This window comes from Ylistrum balloti, unplaced genomic scaffold (genome assembly GCF_031769215.1).
Source record: "Ylistrum balloti isolate Yb309-2 unplaced genomic scaffold, AGI_CSIRO_Ybal_v1 Utg369772, whole genome shotgun sequence".
NCBI lineage: Eukaryota > Metazoa > Mollusca > Bivalvia > Pectinida > Pectinidae > Ylistrum > Ylistrum balloti.
Window position 1 is genome coordinate 3,459,426 of NW_026781965.1, and position 26,548 is coordinate 3,485,973.

The 26,548-nt window shown below is 33.5% G+C and overlaps 2 protein-coding genes across 2 annotated transcripts; one reads left to right on the forward strand and one right to left on the reverse strand.

Annotated features, from left to right (window-relative positions):
• Nucleotides 1–116: 116 nt before the first annotated feature.
• Nucleotides 117–10,891, forward strand: LOC132543855 (coilin-like). The gene is made up of 8 exons (XM_060207370.1): nucleotides 117–358; nucleotides 1,356–1,412; nucleotides 2,070–3,366; nucleotides 3,710–3,859; nucleotides 5,860–5,907; nucleotides 6,682–6,748; nucleotides 8,091–8,155; nucleotides 9,212–10,891. Exons 1-8 carry the CDS (start codon nucleotides 117–119, stop codon nucleotides 9,263–9,265), a joined length of 1,980 nt encoding a protein of 659 aa, XP_060063353.1. The 3' UTR covers nucleotides 9,266–10,891.
• A 2,426-nt stretch (nucleotides 10,892–13,317) lies between these two features.
• LOC132543856 (folliculin-interacting protein 2-like) lies at nucleotides 13,318–26,288 on the reverse strand. Its single transcript, XM_060207371.1, has 21 exons — nucleotides 26,238–26,288; nucleotides 25,414–25,428; nucleotides 23,935–24,052; nucleotides 23,490–23,588; nucleotides 23,178–23,278; nucleotides 22,675–22,743; nucleotides 22,300–22,394; nucleotides 21,713–21,802; nucleotides 21,383–21,549; nucleotides 21,107–21,225; nucleotides 20,796–20,916; nucleotides 20,040–20,212; nucleotides 19,623–19,740; nucleotides 19,306–19,358; nucleotides 17,474–18,748; nucleotides 17,110–17,220; nucleotides 16,048–16,216; nucleotides 15,652–15,713; nucleotides 15,221–15,359; nucleotides 14,770–14,885; nucleotides 13,318–14,293 (listed from the first exon to the last, which is right to left on the reverse strand). Coding segments are annotated over exons 2-21 (3,276 nt in total). The 5' UTR covers nucleotides 25,416–25,428; nucleotides 26,238–26,288; the 3' UTR covers nucleotides 13,318–14,214.
• Nucleotides 26,289–26,548: the final 260 nt, after the last annotated feature.

Sequence of the window (26,548 nt, forward strand, 5' to 3'; positions counted from 1 at the left end):
TCATATTTCCTCCTTCATGTATTTATTGAAATAATAGAATAAGACTAATGTAAATGCACACCAGAGATTTATTATGGAACTCTTCAACACTGAAGTCACATTCGTTCCAATTCAATATGTCAGCCAGCATGGTTGAAAAGCATGTTCGTATACGTGTTTTCTTCGAGAATTCATCGCAAGCACCAATCTGGCTTTTAGTTGACTATGAGTCTATGCACACTATCCAAGATTTAGAAAACGAAATAAGGCATCGATATTTTGAAAACACCAATTCATTTGTGTTGTCATTAGACGGTTGCGTTTTACCAAAATCGGAAAAAGCAGTTATTTTACGAGATAACGACCGTGTGGTTGTCAGGTATATGCATTCTTCTCGTCATATTTGCTATATCTTCAACTTGGGAGAGAGGTACACATTGTAATTACTTTAACGGTGTAGTGTGTCGTTGTCTTTGTTAGAAGGTTCCAATCTAAAACAGTTCCCACATGCATTTTTTTATTTGGTCGCTGTTGGAACATCTGTTGTTATTGCAGATATACCTATGCACAATATTTGTTTTGTAAGAGGCACTGAATCCTCAGACATGGATAGGCCTACTTTGTATTTTAGTGTAGAGATAATTATTACAGGCCATGGCTTGTTCCAACCCCGCAAAAACCCTTAATGAGGTGGACTAATGACGGGTTCAATAGCAAATATGTAGCTTTGGGAGGGGGAGGGGCAAGTAGTTTCGGTACTCCTAAACTGGTTAAAGTTCATTCATACCATTATATTATAACTTCAGGTTCTGCACCTGATTAGATTTTGATAGTCATATTGTTCAACTTTTTGTCATATTGTTCAACATTAAAAAGTTGAAGATAACACTTTACCACATTTGAAAAGGAAAAAAAAAAAGATCAGGAATGAAAAATATCTATTCACTTGATATAAATCTTCGAATAACAAGAAATGTACCCATGTCAAATATGACATTTTTCATTTGTCAAACTCCATTTTATATGGTCAGTAATTCAATTTGGAAGAATCTCTCGCATGCTTTGTTGAACAATTGATTAAACATGATCTTCTGTACTCAGTGCTAGAAATATCAATATAACAGGCTAGGTGTGTATACATTGTGTAGCATTGCTCAGAAATAACCATAGAAATGAAAAATAATCATTGACTGAAATATAAATATATTATATAAAATGAGCATTTAGAAACAAACATTTTCATGTTGCTGTCTGTTTGTTTACAATCAATTAACTATGTACCACAAAATTCAATGGAAAGTCAGAGTGATGCAGTAAAATCATGAATATGTCAATAAATCTCTTTGTACTTTAATGTACTTGTATCTGTTTTTCAGACCCAGGCAAGTGGGAAAGGAAGAATATTTACCTGATTTACCTGATCCTGGTCCCGGGTAAGATATTTCAAGACTTGTGATTTTTTCAGATTGACCGATTGCACTTACAGAAAAACAATTTTGATCCTACATTTGTTTGTAATTTCCTTCATTGATTCATTATGGTGGCTTCCATTTAATACATATCACTAAAATTGATATTCAAAAACTAGTGTTAATTCTAAGGAATGCATATCACTGTCTCTTTTACCTTGATGTATTAAATAATTCAGTTGAACAGGAAGTACTGTTGTAACCTTTGTATTTGTTTCCTAGATTATCAATAGTAAAGTTGTATATGAATCAAAGAACTGTCAAAATTGTGTTCATAAATTTGAAGTAGAATCTACACCTCATATATAATTATTGTATTCCATCAAATTAAAGGAATTATTCCCAACCTTTTAACTTGTACTTTTGTTATGCAGACTGGTAACATCTGTGTCACTAGCCTGACTAGAAGTTCAATACATCCATTTAAATATGAAGATCTTAACTCAAATACATTCATGTACAGTGGTGTATATGTAAGTTGTACCATCAGATATAATAGATAGTCATAAATACAGCCATATTACATCTGTTTAGTGTCTGGAAATAGTATAGCTAGTACTTTGAGAAACAGTCTTAAAATATATGCATGCTAACTAATTTTAATATTGTTCGTAATTCTAGTGAAAGTAGCTGTACAAAAAGTCTGCCAGATGCAAGTGTATCATTTGTTCAGGAGAAAAGGGTAGTGTCTCCTGATTTTGATAACGCAGAAAAATCAAAGGAAGCAGACCTGACACAAAACAAAATCAAGAAGAAGAAAAGGAAAGAAAGCAGACCAGATGTGTGTCAGAAGAAGAAGAAAAAGACAGTATCTCCTGATTGTAACAATGAGAAGGAAACAGAAGACCAAAATGCCAGTATACAACATAAGATGAGAAAAAAGAAAAGAAAACAGGATGAAATTGAAGAAACACCTGGAACTGAAAGTCAGCTAAACAGTCATAAAAAGAAATGCAAACAGATTGTAGAAACCAAGGAAAGTCAACCACCAGAGACCTCCTGTTTATCAGAACAGACTCCATCATTGGGCAATTCCAAGGAGAAAAAGACTGTTGAAGATGCTGTACTTGATAACAGCAAAAGAAACAAAATGAAAGTAAAAGAAAAGAAATGCTCAAGGGAGTCTGTTTCTTCTGAAACATCAAATAATGTGCCACAAAATAGTTCCATGATGACTGATATTAATGCGCCTCCTGTGAGTAAAAAGAAACAGGATTCATTGACATGTCAGGAGATGGAGGACAATGGAATGGTGAATGAAGATGAACTTCAAGAAGAAAAATGTTTAAAGAAGCGCAGAAGACGAAGAAGGAAACCAAATGAGAAGTTTATTGAAGAAAAAACCGATGAAATTAGTTATAAAAACAAGAAATCTTTTGATAGGAAAAAGGAATTTCATCCTAAAGTTACAAGAAATGTTATTGATATGAGCAGAAACTCCAACAATCATAAAGTATTTAATGACTCAGAGTCTGAAGAGGATACACATACAACAAACAAATCTGTGACTGGGATGGAGGGCACCAAGGCATCTGTGGAAGAGCAGCAGGAATCATTACAACAAGCTAAGAAAAAGTTGTTACAGAAAGTTGAACAAGAATACAAAAGTATGACACACAGTTCAGATATAGCTGATGGACATTTAATCACAAACCAACTTCCCTGTCAGAGTGTGCAAGGACCGTCCAATAATCCACCTGCACATGAATATGATCAGCTACAGCATCCAGTCAATAAGGATGACCATGTTAGCACTGGTCTGTCCAAGATACAGCTACAGCTAACTGCCTTGGCAAATGGTGTGCCAGTGTACACCAGACAAAAACAGAAGAGGTACTTCAATGCTGGCTTTGGCAAGGAGCTCTCCAAAGAACAACAGCTCAATACAGATCTCACTAACATGTCCTTCGTCATCTTTGTGAGTGTATTAGATATTGTAGGACATGTGTAACAAACAAATTTTATCTTTTACATCGATTGTTTGTGTTTTTTAACTTTTCACATTATATTTAATTTACTGAAGCCAAAGGAAAGCACTAATTCACTTAAGGAATTCTATACTTTGACTAACTCATTTCATCATTGTGACTATTTTCTTGTATGCTTAATGTTAATATCAGTGTAGATTTTTGTTTTGTCCTTCCATCAATGAATCAAAAATATGGTTTGTTTTGATTTTGAGAAAAACAGATCTGATAGACATGTTTTAAACAACAATTGATATTGTAGTGATGTAGGAATCATCAACTGTTTGCTTTCAGAATGACAAGGCTGCTGCTGTACAGAAACCAGACAAGGAAGTAACTTGTGAGGGCCAGCCTCAAACTTTAATCCAACCTCAGATACAAGACTACACAAAATTCCCTCCTTTACAGGGCACACCACGACAAGGAGATAAAATAGCTTATAAGGTAACGAGGTCACCAATAAGGTTATCACTCACCTGCCTTCTCGATATAGGTCACCAACAAGATAGTTACACACATGTCCAGGTCAAACTTAGTTGGAGTTGTGGGTCAGTGTTTGAACACATTGAAGAGGTCATTGGTCATTGTCAGCATTCAGAGTTTTCAGATGACTCTTTAGACTCCCTAAATTTGATTGAGAGGTCTTGAGTTTAAAAAGACCCATCACAATTTTTTGGGAAGTAATATGTGACTTCTAGAAATCGGACTTGGTGCCTGTTTGCATATATACCTGTACTTCAGACTAGTGACCATCTTCTGGCAATTGCATTAATGACTTGGTAACCACCTTATGAAGTAATTGATATATATATAACAGTAAGGAAGGTATATAAAGCTAAAATATGCAAGATTTAGTACCAACATCAGAAATCCTTCAGAGTAAACAACAGTCACTAAGTCTGAAGAAGATTCTAACAAAAGCAAAGTTTGACAACTCTGAACAACACTCTTTCGCAGTATTAAAATGTGGAGACACAAGATGCAGAACATGAACCTGTATATATGAAGGGAATGGTCTGATATTACAGAATGGGAAAACAGCAAATCCTAATGGTAACTTTAATTACAAAAGCAAAGATTCAGTTTATGTCGTTATATGCCCAACTTGTAGAGAATATTATGTTGGTCTAACAGGAAATGCAGTAAGTGAGAAAGTTCGAATCCATAAACAACACTTGAAACACATAAAATTCCACTGAATGCACACCTTAATACACCTGTGTGCAAAGGAACTCACTCCATAATCCCTTGGCAGGTACCAGTACCACAAAAAGACTTTGCAAACAGGAATCGTTTGTAAAATCATTTACACCATTACTTAATAATCATTAACTGTAATGTTTAGTGACCTTACAGGTAGTAACAGTATCACCCACTTCTGTTACTATACAATATGTCATAATGCTATTACCATTGAAATAATTGCTCAAATATTGCCACTACTATGGTGATTTTGTTTTTTTGGCCAACCATCCTCAGATAGTGGGCTATTCAAATTGTCCTACATCCATAGTCTGTCAGTCTGTAAACAATTTTTGTTACCACTATTTGTTGAGAAGTACTGGATGGATTTTTTTCAAATTTCATTTGTAGGTTCCCCTTGGTCATTTGTACTCATTTGATTTTGGATGTAATTAGAAAAATGAAATGGCAGACAGTTAGCTATGTTGGACTTCGACTTTGCAAGATTGTTATCACTATTTCTTGAGAAGCATGTGATGGATCTTTCTCAAAAGTTTTTTTCAATATTTCTTTAGAAATACTGCATACCAGATTTTCCAGGTTATAATCCACACCGATATGTAAGCTGCAGAGCTAATTATTAAAGATTTTTTTCAATTTGATTGGGTAGGTCTTTCTGATATTTCATATATAGGTTCCTCTTTGTCCCTAGTGGTGTCTATTTGGGTTTGGGACTGATTAGAAAAACAAAATGGCCGACAGGCAGCCATTATTTATTTCGCCAAGTAAAGATTGCTATCCCTTTATCTAAAGAAGTTCTGAATGGATCTCTCTCAAATTCCAAACATATGTTCCCTTTGGTCTCTACTTGTATTTTTGGACTGATCAGAAGAGACCAAATGGCTTCCAGATGACCATTTTGGATTGAGCAGGTAAAGATTATCATTGCTATTTCTGCAAAGGAATGCTCAAATTCCTTATCATTAAAAGCAAAAACAGAGAAAATACTTTCAAAGAGCAAATAAAGATCACACAATGGGGGGTGTCAAGATCCCTGTGGGATCTCTTTTTTAATTATCTAACTGGTTCACAGCATATTTACAACTTAAACATAATTCTTTTTTTTGTTTTTTCTTTTGTTTTTATTTTTTGTTTTTTTTTCCATTTTTTTTTTTCATTTTCAACTAGCCGTAAGAGTTGTTTAAGATTATACTATCTGTTGTGTAAATCTGTTTGATGAATACTTAATGTATTCTCCACAGATTCTGGAACTTTCAGACAGTTACACTCCAGAAGTGTCCAAGTATAAGGTATGTGTGAAGAGATTAAACCTCTTTTTGTGCCAATGAAATTGTCATTCATGGATACAGTAACTCATCATGAAATGAATGTAGGAACAAGGAGATGTGAGATAGTAAGGTAAACAGATGTAAATCTTTATAATACTACTCCTGTTGTTCTAGCTGTTGATTTTTAGCTGAATTTAGTCTGAACCTTTTTCAGATGGATAGGTTTGCCTAATAGGGAGCTGAGGTGAATCTTAATGTGTACTTCATCCAACACAGATTAAAGAACTACATAATGTAATTTGGGTTCCCTGGGTAAATTACCCTCAATATGCCAGATGTTACTATCACTCTCTTTGTTCCTGTAACTTTTACATAGCAAAATTGAAGGCACAAGCAAAGAACAATGTAATCTAATTGGTATAGAGCAGGTTTCAGGAAAATAAAAACTGACCAATCACAGAATGACACACTCCTTAGAAGATTACAAGGAGGCAACACCCAACTTCAAATCAAGTACAACATACCGCTTTGCGACCTTGAGACCCGTTGGATGTACATCTAAGGATCGACCTAGTCATTTCCTGTCATACACAAGGTGTCACACATGGAACTTTTTGTCATGAAATGTTTCAGGGGTGCAGAGAGCAAAAGTGATTGTAACCTCTGGAGTATTGAGAAGGTGGCTAATTAGACACAAGGAAAATGAAATACAGAAAATTGTTTTGTAGCCATTTAGACAAAATTTCATTCAATCAAATATGTTAGTTCCACTCTACTCTTTTTACTTTTTTTTAGGAAGGAGTTGTCCTTAATTTTGATCATAATTCACAACTTATAGAAATAGAGACAAAACCAGAATCAGGCAAGTATTTTTGATATATTACACATATTATTATGATACAATATTATCGGTATGTATAAACCTGTGCTGTTGTTCTATTCTCTGATTGTAAGTCTCACTCATACAAGGAGCAGGCAGCATTTTAAGTTCATTTATCCAATAATCAATTGCCATGACCCTACTTTTCCCTGACTTTGCTGCTGTAGTAGAATGGTCACCACTATGTAACCACAACTTTATTGTAGACATAAAGAGACAAATTTGTCCATGCTGTCCAGATAACCTTTGCTTTTCAATCAGAATAAAACTAAGTTTAACTCAGTTCCTGGGTTAAAACATGAAAATAACTGATATCTCTGTCTTGTAATAATGTATGTCAGCTTAGAATGAGCAAATGCTACCTCTACAAGGCCCACTCGACCCGAGGGGCAGGTCATTATAGGGGCCAGTGAGATCACCACCTTCTAAGAATGAAAAAAAAAAACCAATTTAGTATGAAGAATTAACTACACTCATGCTATCTATTGACAGGGTCTGGCCCAACCTTGTTTTGATATTTTTGAGCCTAAAGTAAATACATGTAACTACTATACATCTTGACCAAGTTTTAAATGTAAAGTTTTTGACACATTGAACTTTTAATCACTTTGTTATATCAAGGAAGAGTACATCTCCACAACGTTTAGGAGCATTGCACACAATTGAAATAATTGAGTTTAATTCTGTAAAATCCAACTCTTCCAGACCAGGTGATCATTTTTCAACAAGACATGCATTTATTTATCTTTAGGTTCTAAAAGTCAGAGCCCAAAACAGAAATATGATGTTAATTCTAATGCTTTGATTACTGGAACATTCAGTTGTATATGAATACTCTGGGCTTTAGCCCGAGAAGAAAGTAGGTTTGAGGATTGGGCTTTGTTTGGTAATATTCATTTGTCTGCATTTAACTTGGATAATAAACGTCATGTAACACTTTCCCTATTCCTGGCCTGATGACTATTATAAAAGCATCACCCAGATTTTAGTTATGTAACTTATCCATTGTGACAAGACTAGAAATAGAGAAAAATACATCACATCTACTTTTTTTTTGTGATAAAATTGATGTGGACTAGTTCTCGTTTCATCTTATTATTTTTTGGCAACTGCTAGAGATATTGATCTACAAAAAGTATGATGCTTGTCTCCTACGTAAGGTATGATGATGATCCCTTGCATCAAGTGGTTTTGTTTTTCCAATAATTTTTCAGTTAAAATTATTGTTTCATAAATTGGCTAAACTTATTAGCATTCAGTAATGATTATTCAAATATATATATGTTGTGCAAGTAAACAAATTATGTCTTTTCCCCCACAATAGATTCCAGACTGCAGGGAAAGTTTGATCTGAACTGTGACGAGGATAATATTCACACAGAAACAAAGGTAATGTATAGATGTATATGTGATACTGGTATATATGTTTGTTTATTATATCTTCACGATTAAGAGGGGATGTAATGTTGTTACTGTACCTACACAACACCTAAAGTTAACAGTGCAGTATCTAGTGACATCATTCCAGAAGGAATTTTTATTAAACTTAACACAATTATAAAGGTAAGTTCCAAGATTTTGTAAATGTCGGCCACCCCAACACACATTTCAGATTTTGAATTTGACCTACAATTTACGGTTAATTAGAATTTTTTAATTGATTGCACAATGTTAAAAGTTTTTCATACAAGTGTTAAGCCAACCAAACTTTGTTAATTTGTGTTATAGCTAGTAAATCTCAAAACTACTGACATATTGGGTTATTGTGAAGGAATCCAGTTCTTTGATGAGTTTTTGAAGGGGAAAAAATACCACTTTGGATATTTTGAGAAGTATAGCTAAAAACATTTTTTTCAAAGTTGTTTGCAGTGGATTCACGTGTAATTCTTGTTTATCATGGTAGATGTCTTGATTTTTTCTTGTGTTATGTAATAGAGCCCCACTATATTACTTTGTGCCTGTGTGTTCATATAGTTGTGTGAATGTGAGTGTGCATCTGTGTCTGTTTCAAAAAGCTTGTGTACAAATTCTACACCTGATTCAATGTTTGTGGTCATTGGACAAGGTAAAAGGGCCAAAGGTCACATTTGATCACTTTTGAAACAAAATCATATATACAAGGTATTTATTTCATACCCCTCAATAAGTATCATTTCAAATTCTAAACCTGGTTACCATTAGTGGTAAATTTTGGTGACTGTTGTCAAGATTACAAGGTTAAAGGTCGAAATTGACCTCTTGAAATAAAATGATCCTGGTGTGATAGTATGACCAGTATATATGTTGGCCCTTGCAGAATTCCCTTCCTTGTTGTACTGTATTTTGTTGTATGAAATTGTAGTTATCAGGATGTTATGGCTGTTGAGTTTGATGACACTATATCACAGTTAGTACATGGAGCAATTTTACAAAGTGAATGAAATACCTTTTATTCTTATTTTCCAGCAATCATTGCCTTGGAAGTCTCTAATGGAAACAAGGTTACTTGACATTCTGTAGAACACAAGAAAGTGAGCTAGGCTTTATTTGTACAGTGTTAAAAATAAACAAAACCAGATGGAGAGCAGTGCCATTTAGAGGCCTTGTTTACAATGTTAAAAATAAACTTAACAAGATGGGGAGTGGTGCTATGTGGAGGTGACATGTACAGTGCTATAATTAGACCAAAACTCGGTGGAGAACATTGCTAAGTGGAGGCCCCATGTACAGTGATAAAAAATAAAACAAGATGGAGAGCCCAGTCATACAGTGGTTAATTGTACAGAGTTAAAAATAGACTTAACAAAATGGAGAGCATGACCTTGTGGAGGCCACTTGTACAGTGAGTTAAAAATAGACTAAACAGTATTAACAGACCAAAAAGATTGAGAGCTGTGCTGTCTGGAGTATAACTGACAGACCACCAGATGATGAGCTTGACCACATCTAAGCCATGTATGGTATATCATAGAAAGAACAATAGATAGTGTGCCACACAATGTTGTGGCCATCTGTACAGTGTACATACAGTCGGGACTGAAAATACTGATCCAAGTTATATTTAGGCCTTTTATTAGTGCTGTAAACAGTGCACCAGCTGTTGAGCAGGGATTTGATTAGTCCTGTTGTAAAGTGTTCAAGACAGAAACACAAAATGGTGAGAGGTGTTTGAGGTATTTTGTAAAGTGTGTTCTAAATGGTTCTGGTGAAGGTGAGCTGGGCCTTGGTTGACCTTCAGTGCAATTTGTTAATGACAGAATATATGATGGTGAGAGGGTTTGTGTGAAGCTATCTACGTTAAACTTTGTGATTGTTAAAAAGAATTTAAAAATTGTCAGAAATGTCATGCAGTTTAATTATCTTTTTAAATATCAGATAGCCTATGCATGTGATAACATACTGATGAATATTATTAGAGGTACATAGGAACAAGTATTTTTGAAATTAAAAAAAAAAACAAAATTGGACATGAAACTTGTACTGCAGGTTTATCTGACAATAAGCCCACCTCTAGTAAGACATTCATCTGTATATTATACTAATGTTCAATGACTTTACAATCAATCAATATAATAAATATCATACTGTTTAATCAAGCTTTGGAAATTATGCAATGAGAGTCTAATTTAAATTGCTTGCATTTAAGCTAGGACAATGAAACTTGATGGATACATTGATCATGCTATCACAATGTGCAGTGTATCAAGTTCATAGCCATGACCATATCACTAACAGAGTTATTGCCCTTCATTGAAAATATATTGTCCAGAGCAAAACTTTGCCTGCATTTAGGGTAGGATAATGTAACTTTACACAAGTATGCAGTGTACCAATGTTAGGGCCCACAACCCCATACAGTTATTAACCTTTGTTAAAAAATTCTCGTCCAAAGCATTTAAGTTATATTAAGCTATGATCATGAAAGTTACATTGATCATACGAAGACAATGTGCTATTGCCCTTTGTTAACATTTTGTATTAGAAGTATTACTTTGCCTTGATATTGAAACATGATGTATACATCAGTCAAATAAAAGCAGGGTGCAGGTCTGGGCATATGAACCCTCAGTACAGAGTTATTTCCCTTTGTGAAAATTTTGTTGTCCTGAGCATAGCTTTGCTTCCATTAAAATTAGGATCATGAAATACGTGTATACATTGGTTATGTTAAGAGAAGGTTCAGTATACCAAATTCAGAATTATGGCCCTTTGTTGAAATTTTGTGTCCATTGAAGTCAGTCTCACTGATACTCATAATGTTGATATTGTCTGGAGATCTGTCACTTTCCAAACTTCGTAGACTCCATGACCAAAGTTGTTTCCTTTACGAATCTCTTCTCTCAGTTTTCTACCAGTTCTTTAAAACTTAGTAGCTTTATAACTGTGATACAAAAATGTATTATCTTACATAACAACTAGAATAATTCTTGGGCTTTGATTTAGTAGCTTTTATATTTTGTACAAAGATCTTCCTCAGTCTTTCACCAGTTAATCTGAAATTTCACAGGCTTTATAACAATTATCTAAAATTTTCTTTTAACACCTTTTTCTTCCCTTTATCTTTTCCTGATATCTCCTTCCTCAATTTTCTGACAAATTTCTTTCAAACTTGTTTTCCCTTTTGATATTTTGATTCATTATCATTTTCCTTCATTTTTTTCAGATGCAATAAATATGTGTAGAATTCTTTGGCATGAAACAGCTTGTTCTTCTGTTCCACAGTACTCTAGTTGCCAATATATTTCAATTTTGGTAGTGATGACAACTTGACTTTATCTTAGAATGTTTTAAACCCCTATTGCAGGTCTTTCCGGGTCTTGCGTTGAATTCTGTTTTTTCATGAATTTAAACCACCAAATATATCCATAATCCACTATATTCAAAACATGAAGAAATGTATTGGGAATGAAAGGATGCTTTTTATTATAAATTACACATAAGTCATGAAATTTCAAACTAAATAATAGAGAATAATTATATTAACTGGAGCACCAATACAAGTTGTTATATATTATGTATTAGGTAAGATATGCATGTAAACCTCTTGCACACTCTACTTGTTTGGCAATCACTCGGGTTTGATTCACAAAGGCACAACAGTTTATGCAGTTACTTTGCGAACACAATTTTAAACAAGAACACAATTATATCTGCCAAAATATGAACTAAAGAAATGGATATGACCATGTAAAATTCCTAATCACAATTAATGAATAGATTGTATTCAATTAAAACTTGTCAAAAGACTTGTCAAGTTTATGTTTGCATTAAAGAGGCAAAATGGTCACCTAAAACGTTGATAGATGGGCTTATTACTTGTGCATGCTTGGTGAAAGTTCGGAACATTTTGTAGTTCCAGCCACCAAAATATCACTTATATATTTTGGGCAATTAGAAGAATTTTTGAGTGATGTTTAACTATGATTGAAAATTCTCAAGTTGAAGATAACAATGAATGTGGAGCAGTTTGAATGCCTCACCTATTTTAGGTGATCTATTAAGGCACTATTGATATACAATACTAGCACAAGATACACCTCTGTAAAATTCACAAACACACACAGTCCTAATGGTACTCATGATACTGGCCATTGACAAGATCTTCACACAAGACATGGTTAAGCTCACAATTATAATACATAATTATGTAGTAGTATTTTAAACATATTCATCACTATGACCTACACAATTTCAAAGGAATAGAGTGCTGCATCCAAAAAAGTTTCCTTTGTTAAAATAATACATTACCGGTATATAAAGGATCACAATAAATTACATAAAGCATAAATCAAGAGGTACTTTTAATGTATTTAGCAAATAGCTGCCCAGTTTAACTCTACAGCTATTTTACATATAATATTGGTACACACTACAAAAACATGTACCAGTACACTACAGGTATTCATAATAACTTAATGCTATCTACTACATAGGATATGTGTAGATTATTTACTATACTGTACATATAAAAATATGATATGTTCTATCTTCTCTTAACACAGCTCTGAATACACAACATATCTTACTGCAAACAATATTGAGCAGAAACACAAACATGATGATACATTAAGTCTGAAGAGGCTATCTTTTGATTTAATAAACTGTTATGGCTGTTGTGCATCCATTCAACAGTTGAAATAAAAAACATTTGGCTAACCCAATTGTCTGTCTTAAATTGGCAAGTGTTAACTATCTAGTCTATTGATTGTTTGTGACAAATTTTTGGTTACATCAATATCAAAAACCCCATCTAAGCCTTATTGATTTAAAATTTAATATCATTACATGGAAAGTAAGGAAGTACACCATTTATGAATTATAACCCTACTACATACAAGGATTTATGTGATGGTATATGTTTATTTACCTTATTATGGCACTTCAGTGTAAAAAGGACCTTACAATACACTGAGATGTTAAGTGGAACATCACTGATTGAGAGAATACTTCCTACATAGAGTTCTGTGACCAAATCTTTAAAGTATTTCCATTCTTTGATGAATCAAGTTTGCTGTATTTACAGTATAACACTAAAATATGGTATACTGAAAATATTCTGGAGTCTTAACACCAATCCATATCTGTCTCAAAACAACTACTAAAAGATATCACAATCCAATGACATCCAATAATGTAAATTAATCGGAGATCATTACACATGTGTCCTGTGAATTTGTAATACTGTAAACAGTGAAGATGAACAATACAGTACATACTTACACAATAATAACTTATGTAGTTTATCAGGAAGGCATTGTATGCAATTTTATTTTTATCTAGGTCAATGCAATGATATATATGGCAAAAACAGTGACAATACTAAAAATTTAGGATTATTAAAACTTTCCAAATCATCATTCCAATGCCAAAAGTTATTGTTTATCTGTTTAGTAACAAATATTCTGAATATCTTAATACAATGGGTAAGTAAAGTATGAAGTTTTGATGCTTTGTAGGATTTGGTGACACATGGAAAAGCAACAATGAGCTTACCTGATGTACAACAAAAACATTATCACTGGGAAAAAACTTTTTCATGAACTGCAATTAAATAATGTCACTCTTCATTACTGTACATGTATTCTTAATTTAGCGCTTTTCACTTTGAACGTACTGCACTAAAATATCTTGTTGTTGATCACATTTTCTGAATGTAATCTGTATAGCAATCATGGTGGATGCACAATTTCATCATTGTGCTAATTTGCCAAAAGGTTATAACATGCTAAAATTTGATAGCGCCAAGTAAGTACATCCACAGTCTAAATTAAATTCACAACAGTAATATTTGTGTATCCTTTGAAAGACCTATGATTTGCAGTGCATGTCCTTCTCACAGTTAGCTAATGGATCCTGGACTCGTATAGTGCTTTCCTTTTTTATAACTTTTTAAAAATCAGTTTAAACATCCTCATCTTGAATTTTCAAAATGTGACATTGTCGAGATGTAGCCTTTTGACCCCTGTGACCTAGATAACTCCCAAGGAGAGATGAGGAGAGTGAGTTCCTGCTATGGCCACTAATAAAGGAAGATCGCCTGGCTCAAACCTGCAACAGAAATTGTAATTAAATACAACAGGCAATATTTCAGATGGTCTGTACTTTTTAACCAGCAGTGGAAACTCACTTCACAACCTAATGTTATTAAATGTATTGACAATTTTACGATATATAGGAAGTCATTCAAATTTTGAATCTAACACGTTCTATTTTCACATCTTGTAGTCATGAACAAAATAATGTTACAAAAGGAATCAGTTGTGCCATAACAAAAGTGAAAAATTTCTAACGAAGCTTTCACTTCGGCATATTTTTCATATTTCAAGTACAAACCTTAACCTTGGATAGATTTTCTTTTTTACCTTAACATCCAACAGCTCCTTGTTATTAAGGTATTTTAAGTACATATCTACAGCTATGTCATATTGCCATATTTCATATGTCAATATTGCAAGATCCATATTATGAGTAAATTTAAACAGGTACACATCCTAGACCTGTGCGAGATCTACAATGATACATACCCTAACAGCTGTGTCAGCTCCTTAATGTTACACTTTTTTACATCCTTCAGATATTCTGCCAACATTTTGCTTTTGAAGAAAATTTCCTGAAGTCTATCTTCTAAATGCATGAGACACTGCAAAGTTAAAAAACGAAAGTAACACATAATATTCTGGTATCTGAATATTTAAACAATGTCTGAAAAATAACAGAACATTTTACCAGTGCACACACATTAAAATATTGTATTATTCTGAACATACATCACTTGTCTATAGAGGTTCCATACCTTTAAAATCTGAAAAATTATTCCAAGCATGAACATTGTTCCATTTTCTAAATTTCAGCATTATCCATTGATGACAGATTGAGTTATAGCAAAGATGTTTTTAAGGAAACCTAATTTCTCTTATTTTAAACAAGACTATTAATGCTGCTTTCCAGAAGTGTAATTGCAGAATTCAAACTTACAAACTCTGAGCTCATCTTTAGTTTACAAAGTTGATGGACTCCTTCCATGAGGTTACACACAAGTTGGGAAGCTATTACTGGCTTAGTTAGAGGTTCAAATGGCTTATCAATGTCCCTACTACTGGCCACATTGACACACCTGAAAAGATAGGATAAAGCAAAATATCTCTAGAAGCCATGCATAAATCACTTGTATTTAACTTGAATGACAGTTTGACAATGAATGAGTAAATCTGACCAGGGTGATTTTAAAGTTGGATCAGAATGAACTCAATGATCTTATTTTGCTTTCTGATAAGCTTTAACTAAGTCTTTTGAGACCTGTATTAATATATCTGCAGGACTGTCCTGTTTTACGCCCGAAATGTTACAATGCTGACCAACCAGGTGAGGCCAAAAAAGTAAAACATATCTAAGCTGTAAACACTAACCACTGATCTGTGTCAGCTATAACACACACCGCTTCACCTATGGGCTCATCCAACACAGAATGCTGCAGGTAAAACAAACAAAACAGTTAGCCTGATGAAGTACAATGTTAAAATCTAACAAATAATCAGTCCCTAGTATGTTGTTATTGATGTATCGCTTTATTAGTCTGTATCATCAAAAACTTCACAGAAAGAGCTGTAAGCTATCACTGGAAGGCTATTATTTGAGAAGTCCTAAATGGTTTAATAGATGCATCCCATTTACAGACCCTCAAGCATAAAATTCATTTGAAGTGTCTTAATAGCAATAACTTATCCAATGTAACCTGACAATTTAGAAATTACTATAAACCATTAACACTACTAAGATTAAAAACTCAATACACCTATACACACCTGGACAGCAACCTCCAAATCACTACGTAGTTTTTCATGAAAGCTGTTTTCTGAAGTACCATGTAAAACAAAGTCAGACAGGTAATGGTCGGAGTATCCTGCCATCAGTGACCGTCCAAAGTTACGATCAAATACTTTGATACTACTGCTGCTGAGCTCACCACTGAAACTATTTTCAAACATGAAATAAATACATCATCATTGGATGTTGCAATTGCTTTAATAGAATTGTCAAAACTAGCGCAATTGGACAATTACTAGTCATTTTTGGTCACATCAACATGTGTTAAAAAGGATGAAACAAATACTGTATGTTTACAAATTTTGGTCATATGTGATTGTTTTGGCTGAGGTTTTTCTATTAAGTAAGTTCTTAATTCATAAAACCCATTTTATTAAAAGTATATGAACCTATTTACATTCATTGATAACAAGAGATTACATCACTTTTCAATTTTATGGAAAACTCACAACTTTGTAAAATACATTTATTACAATTTTGCCAATGAAATATAGGAATTTATAAACTTTTCCACTACTTTTGTAGTTTTGATAAACCACACTAGTGCTTTCTAGTGCATTGAAATGTGTCAATTTTCTTGTTCAGACCCAAATAAAGTGAAGGTTGAAAAAGTGGTTTTCCATCAAATCATACCCATTGATATTTCTGGTCTACCGTCTTCTCTAATTTGGTATATAAAACAGCTTTGTAAGTGATTCTTACCAGATTATAACATAAATAGAATACAATTTTAAGCAGCCTACTGAAAATGGCATCCTTTTGTCAAGCATAGTATCAAACTATCTGACATCAAGAATTTCCCTAACCTTTTTGAACACCCCTTTATTTTTGCATCTGCATTTTCTCATGTTTTCCCTTTAAAAAACTAATGAAAAGAAATTTTGATTACATAATTCACTTGTATGACAGAATTCATATATATTTTTAACTCACGCAAATAGGTAGTAAATGGAAACCCATTATATTACAACAGGGATTTGTCCTTACACAAAATTGCAAAACATATCAAGTTCTATACCTATAACAGATTCATTACTTACTTGGGCATGTCCAGCTCTTTACATCCTGATGTAGGATCAGATAAATCTACATCATAACTACTTGTGGAGGACAGGTGACGCCGTCTACTGAGCTCAGTGGGAGTAACAGATCTAAAACATGAAAATATAGCATCGTTACAGCAGAAAAATCCATTGGCAATAAGCTCTTCTTCTGTTCCAGATTTGCTTTGATACATCTAAGACTTGGTCTAAAAGGGCTTTAAGAGTTTAAAAAGAATTCATCATTATTCACATTTAAAAGTTTTAAGAGGAAAATATGATTACTTATTCAAAACACTATTCAAGATAACAGTGAAATAAATAATGATATATCATGGATGCTCCAGATGTATAAAAAACTAACCTGCATCTTCCAGGTGCAATAGATGTGGGACGGCCAGAGATATGACTTCTATCTGTACTGTACTGACGAGAAAAGGATGATAAACGAGGACGTATCCCACCACCAAATGACCCAAGGCGATTCTCATGCGTGCCTTGTAACTCAGCAGTAGGACTATTAGCACAACCTGCCAGTTCTCTATTAATACTATCAGTAGAGCTCCTGATGGATTCAGACTTGACCAGCGGATAACTAACAATCCTATCTTTGGCATCTAAATTATCTATAGTTTTAGTTTCTATATTGGGATCAGTAAAATATTCATCAAACATGCTATTGCTTCCTTCTTTAAGATATCTGGCCCTAATGTCGGACTCTTTGGTTGTGGGTATCTCTGTCACTTCCTTTTTGGAACAAGATTCCTGTTCTTCTAAGAGTTTTTGTGTCAACCTGGACACACTACAAGAACTGGACGGAGAAAATGCTTGTGGTTTCACTGGGTTAGGTGTAGGGATTTCAATCAAACCGCTACTGAGAATCTCAGCAGATCTGGAAACATTCTTAACATTTTCTATTGGTACAGCCTCCAGTATCTGAGACACGGACAGACTACATGGCCTCTGAAGTGACGAGTATCCTTGATCTGGTGGATGAATTGAGTGATAGCCCTCGTCAGTCAGAGAATTGTCATCTGGCAAATGTAAGTGTAAATCATTATCTTTAACACTTTTTATTGTCTTTGGAATAATATCTTCATACTCCTTACTGATCCTTCTCAACTCTTTTTCCACACTAATCTGACGAACACATTCTTTAGGGGAACACAATAGTCTTATTTTACCGTCATCACATGCATCCTTTTCATCAAATTTACTGGGTTTCACTGCTCCATCACCAGAACACTCTGATGTTTTTCTATGAGATCTTTCCGTATGTGTTATACCTTGACTTTCATCACTTATTTTACTGGAGTTCCAACTTGTTTCTATTCTTTCTTTACTTAAGTTTGTCTCTCCATGCCTCCTCATACTTGCAGAATTTTCTTCTCTAACAGGTAAAAAGGCATCAGGTTGTTTTTCTATGATGGGAGTTATGTCCTGTCTTTCACTTTCCATCTCAAAAGTGAGATCATCGAGGCATGATTTTAAAGATCCTAGCTCATCATTTTCATGAACATCACTACATCGGATGAAGTAAGTGAGAATGTACAATATTTTTTTCACTAGATCAGCTTTTTTCCCCACCACCACTGTTCTTGCCAACTTCAGAGGGAAGCCAATAGCTCCATACAGGTCACTGTAACAAAGACCAACATATACCAATGTTGACAAACTGCAGTCTATACCCAAAGTAAATCAGTGTAAATTAAACAAACCTACAACTTGACAATATGCCCTAGATTTTCAAACTAGCACACTAACATGACACCAAGGGCCCACTGTGTGTTTGATCATCTATATCCTACACACTTTACTCTATCCAGGATTACCTGATCTATTTCTAACCCTTATCACACATCTAGATATAGCATAACAGTCTATCACTAAGTGAAGTATTTCAAGAATTTTATACTTATGATATCCAAATCTTTCTTTATTATACACAGGTGAGATAATTTAAGACAAGCATTATGGCACAGCTGTAGTAATGGAATGGTATTATTAATTTAACTTAAATCTAGATAGGATGATTACAAAAGATTAGATGTTAAATGAAGAAATAATTTTCATGATTCAAAATATGACAAAGATCAGAATCATAGAAAGATAAACAAACCACATCTGATTGTCATGTCATATTTCAACTTACATATTTATATTTCATATACAGATTTCAAAACATGTGACACTTACCCAAGTTGAGCCCACAGAGGATTGTAAGGGTGTGTTTTAGCAAAGGTGTCCACCTGTATTGAAAGTAATATTCTATTATGAAGAAACAAAAAAAAGAAGTACACAATTCAATATTTAATCTGTTTACAGAGGGTTATTATACATTCAGTAACTTGTTCAGCAATGTTCCCTATCTAGTAGCATAAACCTCTTCCTCAAACACACTTTTCAAGTTATGAAACCTACAACTGACAACATGAAGATTCCAAAACATTGCTACATCATTAACGTCATTAATATATTTCCAAAGCAATTTAAGCATGTTAAATAGTCCCTACCCAGTTTGGAGTGTGGTTGTGAAGATAGGTTCTGATTGAGGTACCGCCTGCTGGTGTAACTGTAGGCACCCATGCCAGGTGATGAGTGAGAACTGCTGTTACCAGGGTGCTCATAAAACTGGAAGACATATACATTTTTTTATTATCCTAGTAATCAGATAATTTGATAGTTGCTCTGAAAAAAATTACTGATAGTAATTATATACTTATCTAATGTATCATAATCCTGGTAAACATGTAAATGAGTTGATATGGAAAAGAACAGTTTTCATTGGTGATCTCAAAATAATCATTACTGTTTGTTTCTCTATGTTCAAACCTTTTTTGTATAATACATATGATTTTAATCAAAAGTACCACCATTACAAATATTTTTTTTTATTATACAAACAAAGATAAAATCAATATATAACTTACAAATTTGTGCTCTTGTTGTCATATTTAGACACAAGAAACATAAACTGTTTCATAAACTTTTCACACATGACATATCTGTAGCTACTATGAGACATCATGTTCAACCACACTGGTTCAGACAAACGTGGTGTCGTATATAAGTCCTGAACATCTCTCCGAAAGTTCTCCAATGCCTGGAAACAAAGTCAAATTTCAACAAAAAGGATAAACATGGCAGCTCTGTCCAAATCAATAATAACAATGATAAAAGATGGACTACAAGCCCAAACTCCTCAAAGTTTCATTAGCTTTTTTACCAGCAGCTGGTAAGTTTTTTTAATGACAAAAATGGAAACATTTTTCACTAACCACTTATAAACTGTGACCAAGTTTAAGCAACTATAACCAGACTGTTTAAACATCTTATTCTCTAATCAATGTTACATTCAAGAAAACATTTCACTTCACCACTTTAAACATCTGAGCATTATTCGCAGTAAACCATCCCCTCTTGCATAATGTGGCTCTTTTCACTTGCCCTCTCATTAACATCCCATATTGTGATTGTACCCTTTTCAATTTTTCTATCTGTTTCTGTATCTCCAAGAATGTATGTCAAACCATCTTTGTAAGACAAGCCAATAAATTAACAATACTTACAAAACAACCATGAAATGCAACACTACAAATTCATATTGGTCTTAATCAAGTCAAAACTTGAATTGTACAACAAAGCTGTGTTCACTAATTTTAGCTGTAAAATATATGGCATCTCACCTCCATGACAATGTGGACAAATTTCTTGCGATTGTGGTAGGCATGGCTCACCCCTGCCTTAAGCTTGTCCAGGTGGCCCTCAAACAGTGTTATGTGAGAGAAAAAGAAATTCTCAAAACACCTGAAAAATAACGAAAAATGTCATAGCAGCTCTTCTTTAAAGAATATACCAGTATCTTGTGTATTACAAAATAAACTTTTAAAGTTTGGATTTTGCTTGGTCTATATAAGCAATAAATATAGAAGAATGACAATCATCTAGTTTAATGCCTTTTGAATTTCGGGAAGTTCTATCAGATCATATATTTTACCTATTGACTCCCTGACAATCCTTATCTTCTTCCAATCCAAATAAGATGCCCAAGGCAATTTTGGACTGTTTCTTGTTTGATGAGGATGCTGAAGAGGTTGTACACGATGAAAAACTCTGCTAAATACACAAACATTGGGAAATCAAAATCCAGCATCGAACAAGACATTTATCTCCACAAAATCATCACTTAACAGTCTGTATCATTACATATAAGGGAATTCTTAATCAATTAATACATAAATGCATCGGATTGACATCTACTGTTTTCATTTACCTCATGTGCCACCAAATTGTCTTGCGAGTTTCGTTTCTTAAGTCCACTCTCTAAAGATGTATACTGCACCCTCATCCATCTGCGATGTAGACTGTTATAACTGTTATAACTACTAGTATTACTTCCAGGTGATGGGAATGGAGTATGGAAACTGCCACTTGAGGTTACTGAAATGCAAATTCATACCAGTAAGGAAATGCATAGTAACATATCATGTTGTAATAATTATGAAAAGATTATGATCACCATTTTTTTTTACAAAGGGTTGCAACTTATATTAATTTTTTATCTATTTCAAATGACAACTTCTGGACCTGTTTAAAAACTTACATGATGCCAAACCACTGTCTTCATCAATGTTATCAAAGTTGGCTCGTTTTGAGTGAGAGGATAAGGGTACATCCATAGGAACACTTTCAGCTACAAAAGCAGAATCAAACATATATATGTTTGCCAGCATATGAGAAACAAAGTTCAGAAGTTCCTATTATGTCCATCATGTCCGAATCACCACATAGTTTGCAAGACAAAAATGATGGACATATTCACAACTTATTGATATTTTTAGCCACCCATACCACCTGTACTTGATTATAATTATTCGCTCTTGTTACAAGTAGGTTACAGACATGCACTGCAGTTGTTGTCCAGTTTTATACTCTATTGAACAGACTTTGATCTTAATCACTTTCTCATCTTTAATTCCATTTTCAAATCATTGTTATTGACAACAAATTACCTGTCTGAGCTGTTCTACAGAAATTTTAACTATGACCAATAGATGATTATCCGAGATAACCCTCAGAAATGGTAGAATACTGTAATCTTTAAACAAGTGATCTGGACAACAGTATGTCCAAGATTCAATTTACATACAAGAGTAAAGTGAAAGAAAAACAGTGATATTTATATCTTACCCAAGTAACCTCCATTTCTATCAGTACAGGATATAGATTTTGGTTCAGTGGGATCTGAATGACTTTGTAGACTGAGAGATTCTGAATCCACTTCACTGCAAAGTAAAACAACAAAATTAGCATCATTTGAACACAAAAAGGATTTTGTTTTCTTTTTAGTATAAACTTGATTAATTGCTGATAAAGGCTAGATCCTGTAAACCTGACATTATTGACTGATTATAAGACAGCCTCCAAGACAACATGTGACATGATCAAGACACAACGATTTTACCTAATATTTTGTTACATCATACATGTATTCTCTAGACTGTTGCACCACATCATAAAATTATTTCACTACAATGAATTTAGTATAATAGCCCCTATACATACCTTCCTAATGACTCTCTTTTTGGTGCTTCAGGTACAAATACCTTCGTCAGCATCATTTGAGGAGGAGACCTAAATAACAGCAGTACATAATCATTTATGATTTAACTAAAAGACAGACAACTGAAATCAAAGGACAATGAAAGATATATCATTTTAGTATTCACTTGATCACATAGACTTATAAGTGATAGTCATGTATTTGCCAATGCAATATGCACTTAATTATGTAGACTTGAAGTGATATCCCTGTGTATACAATTTCAATACATACTTAATCATATAGACTTTAAGGAGTGACCCTACATATTCTATGGCAGGAAACCAGAGAACCCAGTGGAAAAGCCCACATGGTAGAGTAGGTGATCCTACACCTCATTCACATCCAATCAGAAAATGACTCAGTGACCTAGGTGAAAGACATACATAGTGCGTTACCAATTCACCACTTGACCATCAACACAGATTTTAAGCCATGATCCTGTAGGTGCCATTCTAATACTCACTTCGTCAAATGAACTTTCAGCGATGACCCTGTATATGCCATTCCAACGCTTCCAAACATAATCTCCTCCAGACTCTGTACATCTGATCCTGGTTTTGTGAACTACAAAATGCAAATAATTTCAACATTTCATTACGTTTTTCAGATCAAAATTTTCTGATAAAGTCAAACTTGTCTTTTGCTTTTTTCAATTTAAATTATTTTGACACTACACATGTTAAAACAACCCGAGAGATTTTGTTTCTATGCCATGTACAGATTTTCATATTTGAATGATTAAGAAAAAAAACTGTTTCTAAAGGAAGTCTCTTACCAGGAACTTTGACTGCCTTCCTCCACATATCTGTTCGCTCGGTCCACATAATTTTGTTTTCGGTGTAACAAATTTTCTGAGACCATGATAGCATTTTGGCTGCAAATGAATTGATATGGACATAATTACATACACAGATCATACAGAAATCAAATGAAAGCAATCATATAACTTGTGTTTATTACAAAGAGACAATGACTCAAAATTAACTTGGCTGTTGACAGGGTGACAACCTCCAGAAAGTACATAACTAATGTAAACAAATATACTTACATATAAAAATGCCACCAAATAAATATTAATTTTCACCTATATGGCTATAACATGTAACAGGAAAAACCAGAAATACTCTTAAATAGATATAATCATGTCATCTTTCACACTGAAAATAACAATTTAGTAAAGAAAAAGTACACAAGTAAAAAGTATATATATATATACAGACCTGTGGCTCAAAATTCCTTTTGACAGCCTTGGAATCAAAGAGTAAGGTTCTATCCCTTTCATTATCTACATATATCACCAATCGTATCTGGTCTGGGTCAAATTTTGGCGTCTTCCACCTAAAACACAAAACATTTGGGGTATTATCCAATACAGTTTGTCCACTTCCTTTATTGATCACAGATTTAGAGTAAGAAGAAGAAATAAACAGCGAAAATACCTAAGATTCATCCACAAAAGCAATTAGTTTCACTTGACATTTATCATGTGTATATATATCCAAATAATACATGTACAAAAAAATGAATGCACTGAGCAACTCAGAAAGAAAATTGTGAAAATTACAACATAAATTGCAGGATATATATCATCTTTAATAAAATGAAAAAGTATCTGATGAATGTAACAGAAAAAATATATATTACTGAATATATTGTTATAACAAATGAAACAAAATTGACTTTGTTCCCCTTTTTTTAACCTATGTTTTTTACTACTTTGAAAATACATAAGTGAAAGTACTGTGACCATGATGGGAAAGCAAGTGCCTCTGTGTGTGTGTGCAAGAGATGACAATAAGTTTCGGCAAAGTACCTCTTAATGGTATGCTACTAAATTACCAGTAAATAACTAGTTTTCAAATGACAGTCATAATGTTTCATGGACCAGTATGAATGAGTCTTTTAAAATGCATTTAAATTTCAAGCATGGTTTGACAGATTATAACATAATGCATATTATTCAGCTATTGAAGTTTTAATACTAATAATAATTGAAAGCATGCATTTTCCATGCAATCTGCACATCACTTAGTACCTTTTCATACAATAAACAAGAAGCATATTTCACTCACCTAGATATAATAACAATATCAAATTATTCTAATTAAAAGTAATACAGTAAATAATTGGCTTTCAGTGCCATTACTGGCCAGAGTGAGAAGATTTGCAGGACTTAAGCAACCAAAATTGTGTATGCAGTTGTTTTTCAGATGGACTTACATCACTTAATACTAAATTTTAAAAATTGTATTTTCCTTTTTTCATTCATAAAGCCTAACTTGCTTAGAGCAAACTGATAAAATAAATTGTTCCGATAATAAATTTGTTAACATTTCTTTAAAACTAATGATTTTTATGTTATCAGGTAGGATAGATTTGTCAGATACTTTTAGATTCCATGCAATAATTTTAAGTAGTAAACATGTATTTAAAAGGTTGAATACAGAGCATTGCATTTACCAGAAATTGACAGGAAAGCATTGGTTATTGGACAACTAAATATTTGTCTAAGGTCATTGTATGGGAAAAAACAGGAAGAGTAACATTACATTTTTTGACAATCAAAACACATGTGATTGTGATATGCATCTGTAGACCCTTGTAGAGGAGATTGGTAGTACAGACGTACCTGTATGTAAATACACCAGCCAAAAAGTAAGAAAACATTCTCAAATAATTCAATATACTTGTATACTTACATAGACTGAATATGCCTATTGAATATTAAACATGTATTTAATATTTAAAGATAAAGCTCGCTCTCACGCATACATACATAATATCCTGATTTCCCCTATAGCTAGCAGCCTTTCAGCAGGTCATTTAAGTTTGGAACATAACTGTATGTAAGACTTAAAGATTTTACTTTAAACTTTGCATTGTTTAAGCTATATACTCAGTATCATAATTTCGTCATTCAAGTTACTTTATTCATCACAGACTTTAATTAGAAAGGCTTTCAAGAATGTTCATCGTGTTTTTTTTTTCATTTGATGTCATGAAAACAAAAACATACACTTAGGAGTGGATTGTTAACCTGGTTAAGTTGCTCAAGTCCAGTCACACCGTATGATAAAGTGAATTTTAAAAATATTTTGCTTTGAAAACATGAGGATATTTATCATTCATTTTCAAATTATCATATGGACTGTGACTAGATCGCGATTAATAACAGACCGTTAATATCACTAAAGCTGATCAATACACTAGAGAGTTGTTTACATATCCCTAGCTTGTAATAATCACATGTCGCTTTCGTCAGTAGTGTCTCATCTGACCCTGCCTATACCAATACTGTTAAATCAAATTAAATACTTATCTAGTACAAAAATATTTATGGAACACAGAAGTTAAGATTACAACATAAAACATAATATTACCAAAAATAAACGTGTGGGTAATCCGAAAACGTCGTCAGGTCACGAACCAAAACAAATCACTTCTTTGGCAATTTCTTCCTTAATTTAAGGTTTGGTACGATTGAATTAGTCGAATTACTTTATATTGAATAATAGAAACTCACTCTGTGTTCGTGTCTGACGAATTCCATCGTTCAAAGGCAGTACATCTGCTTCTTTTGCTAGGTAATATCTTCTGTAACAGTGCCATCGTCCGCCATAACAGATCTTCTGTCACATGACTCACGTGGGGCAAGACCCGAGTTTGTATCCTTTCTTGTGATTGGTTAAAAGCTCGAAGTTGAAAATTGGCATTTCGCCAATAGTCACATGCTTCTGCTGTAGAGTGAATATCATGTGACAAAGGTGACGAAGGGCCACACCGTCTTATGTGATCATTTTAGACGAAAACAGCTGTAGACTAGACAATTGATAT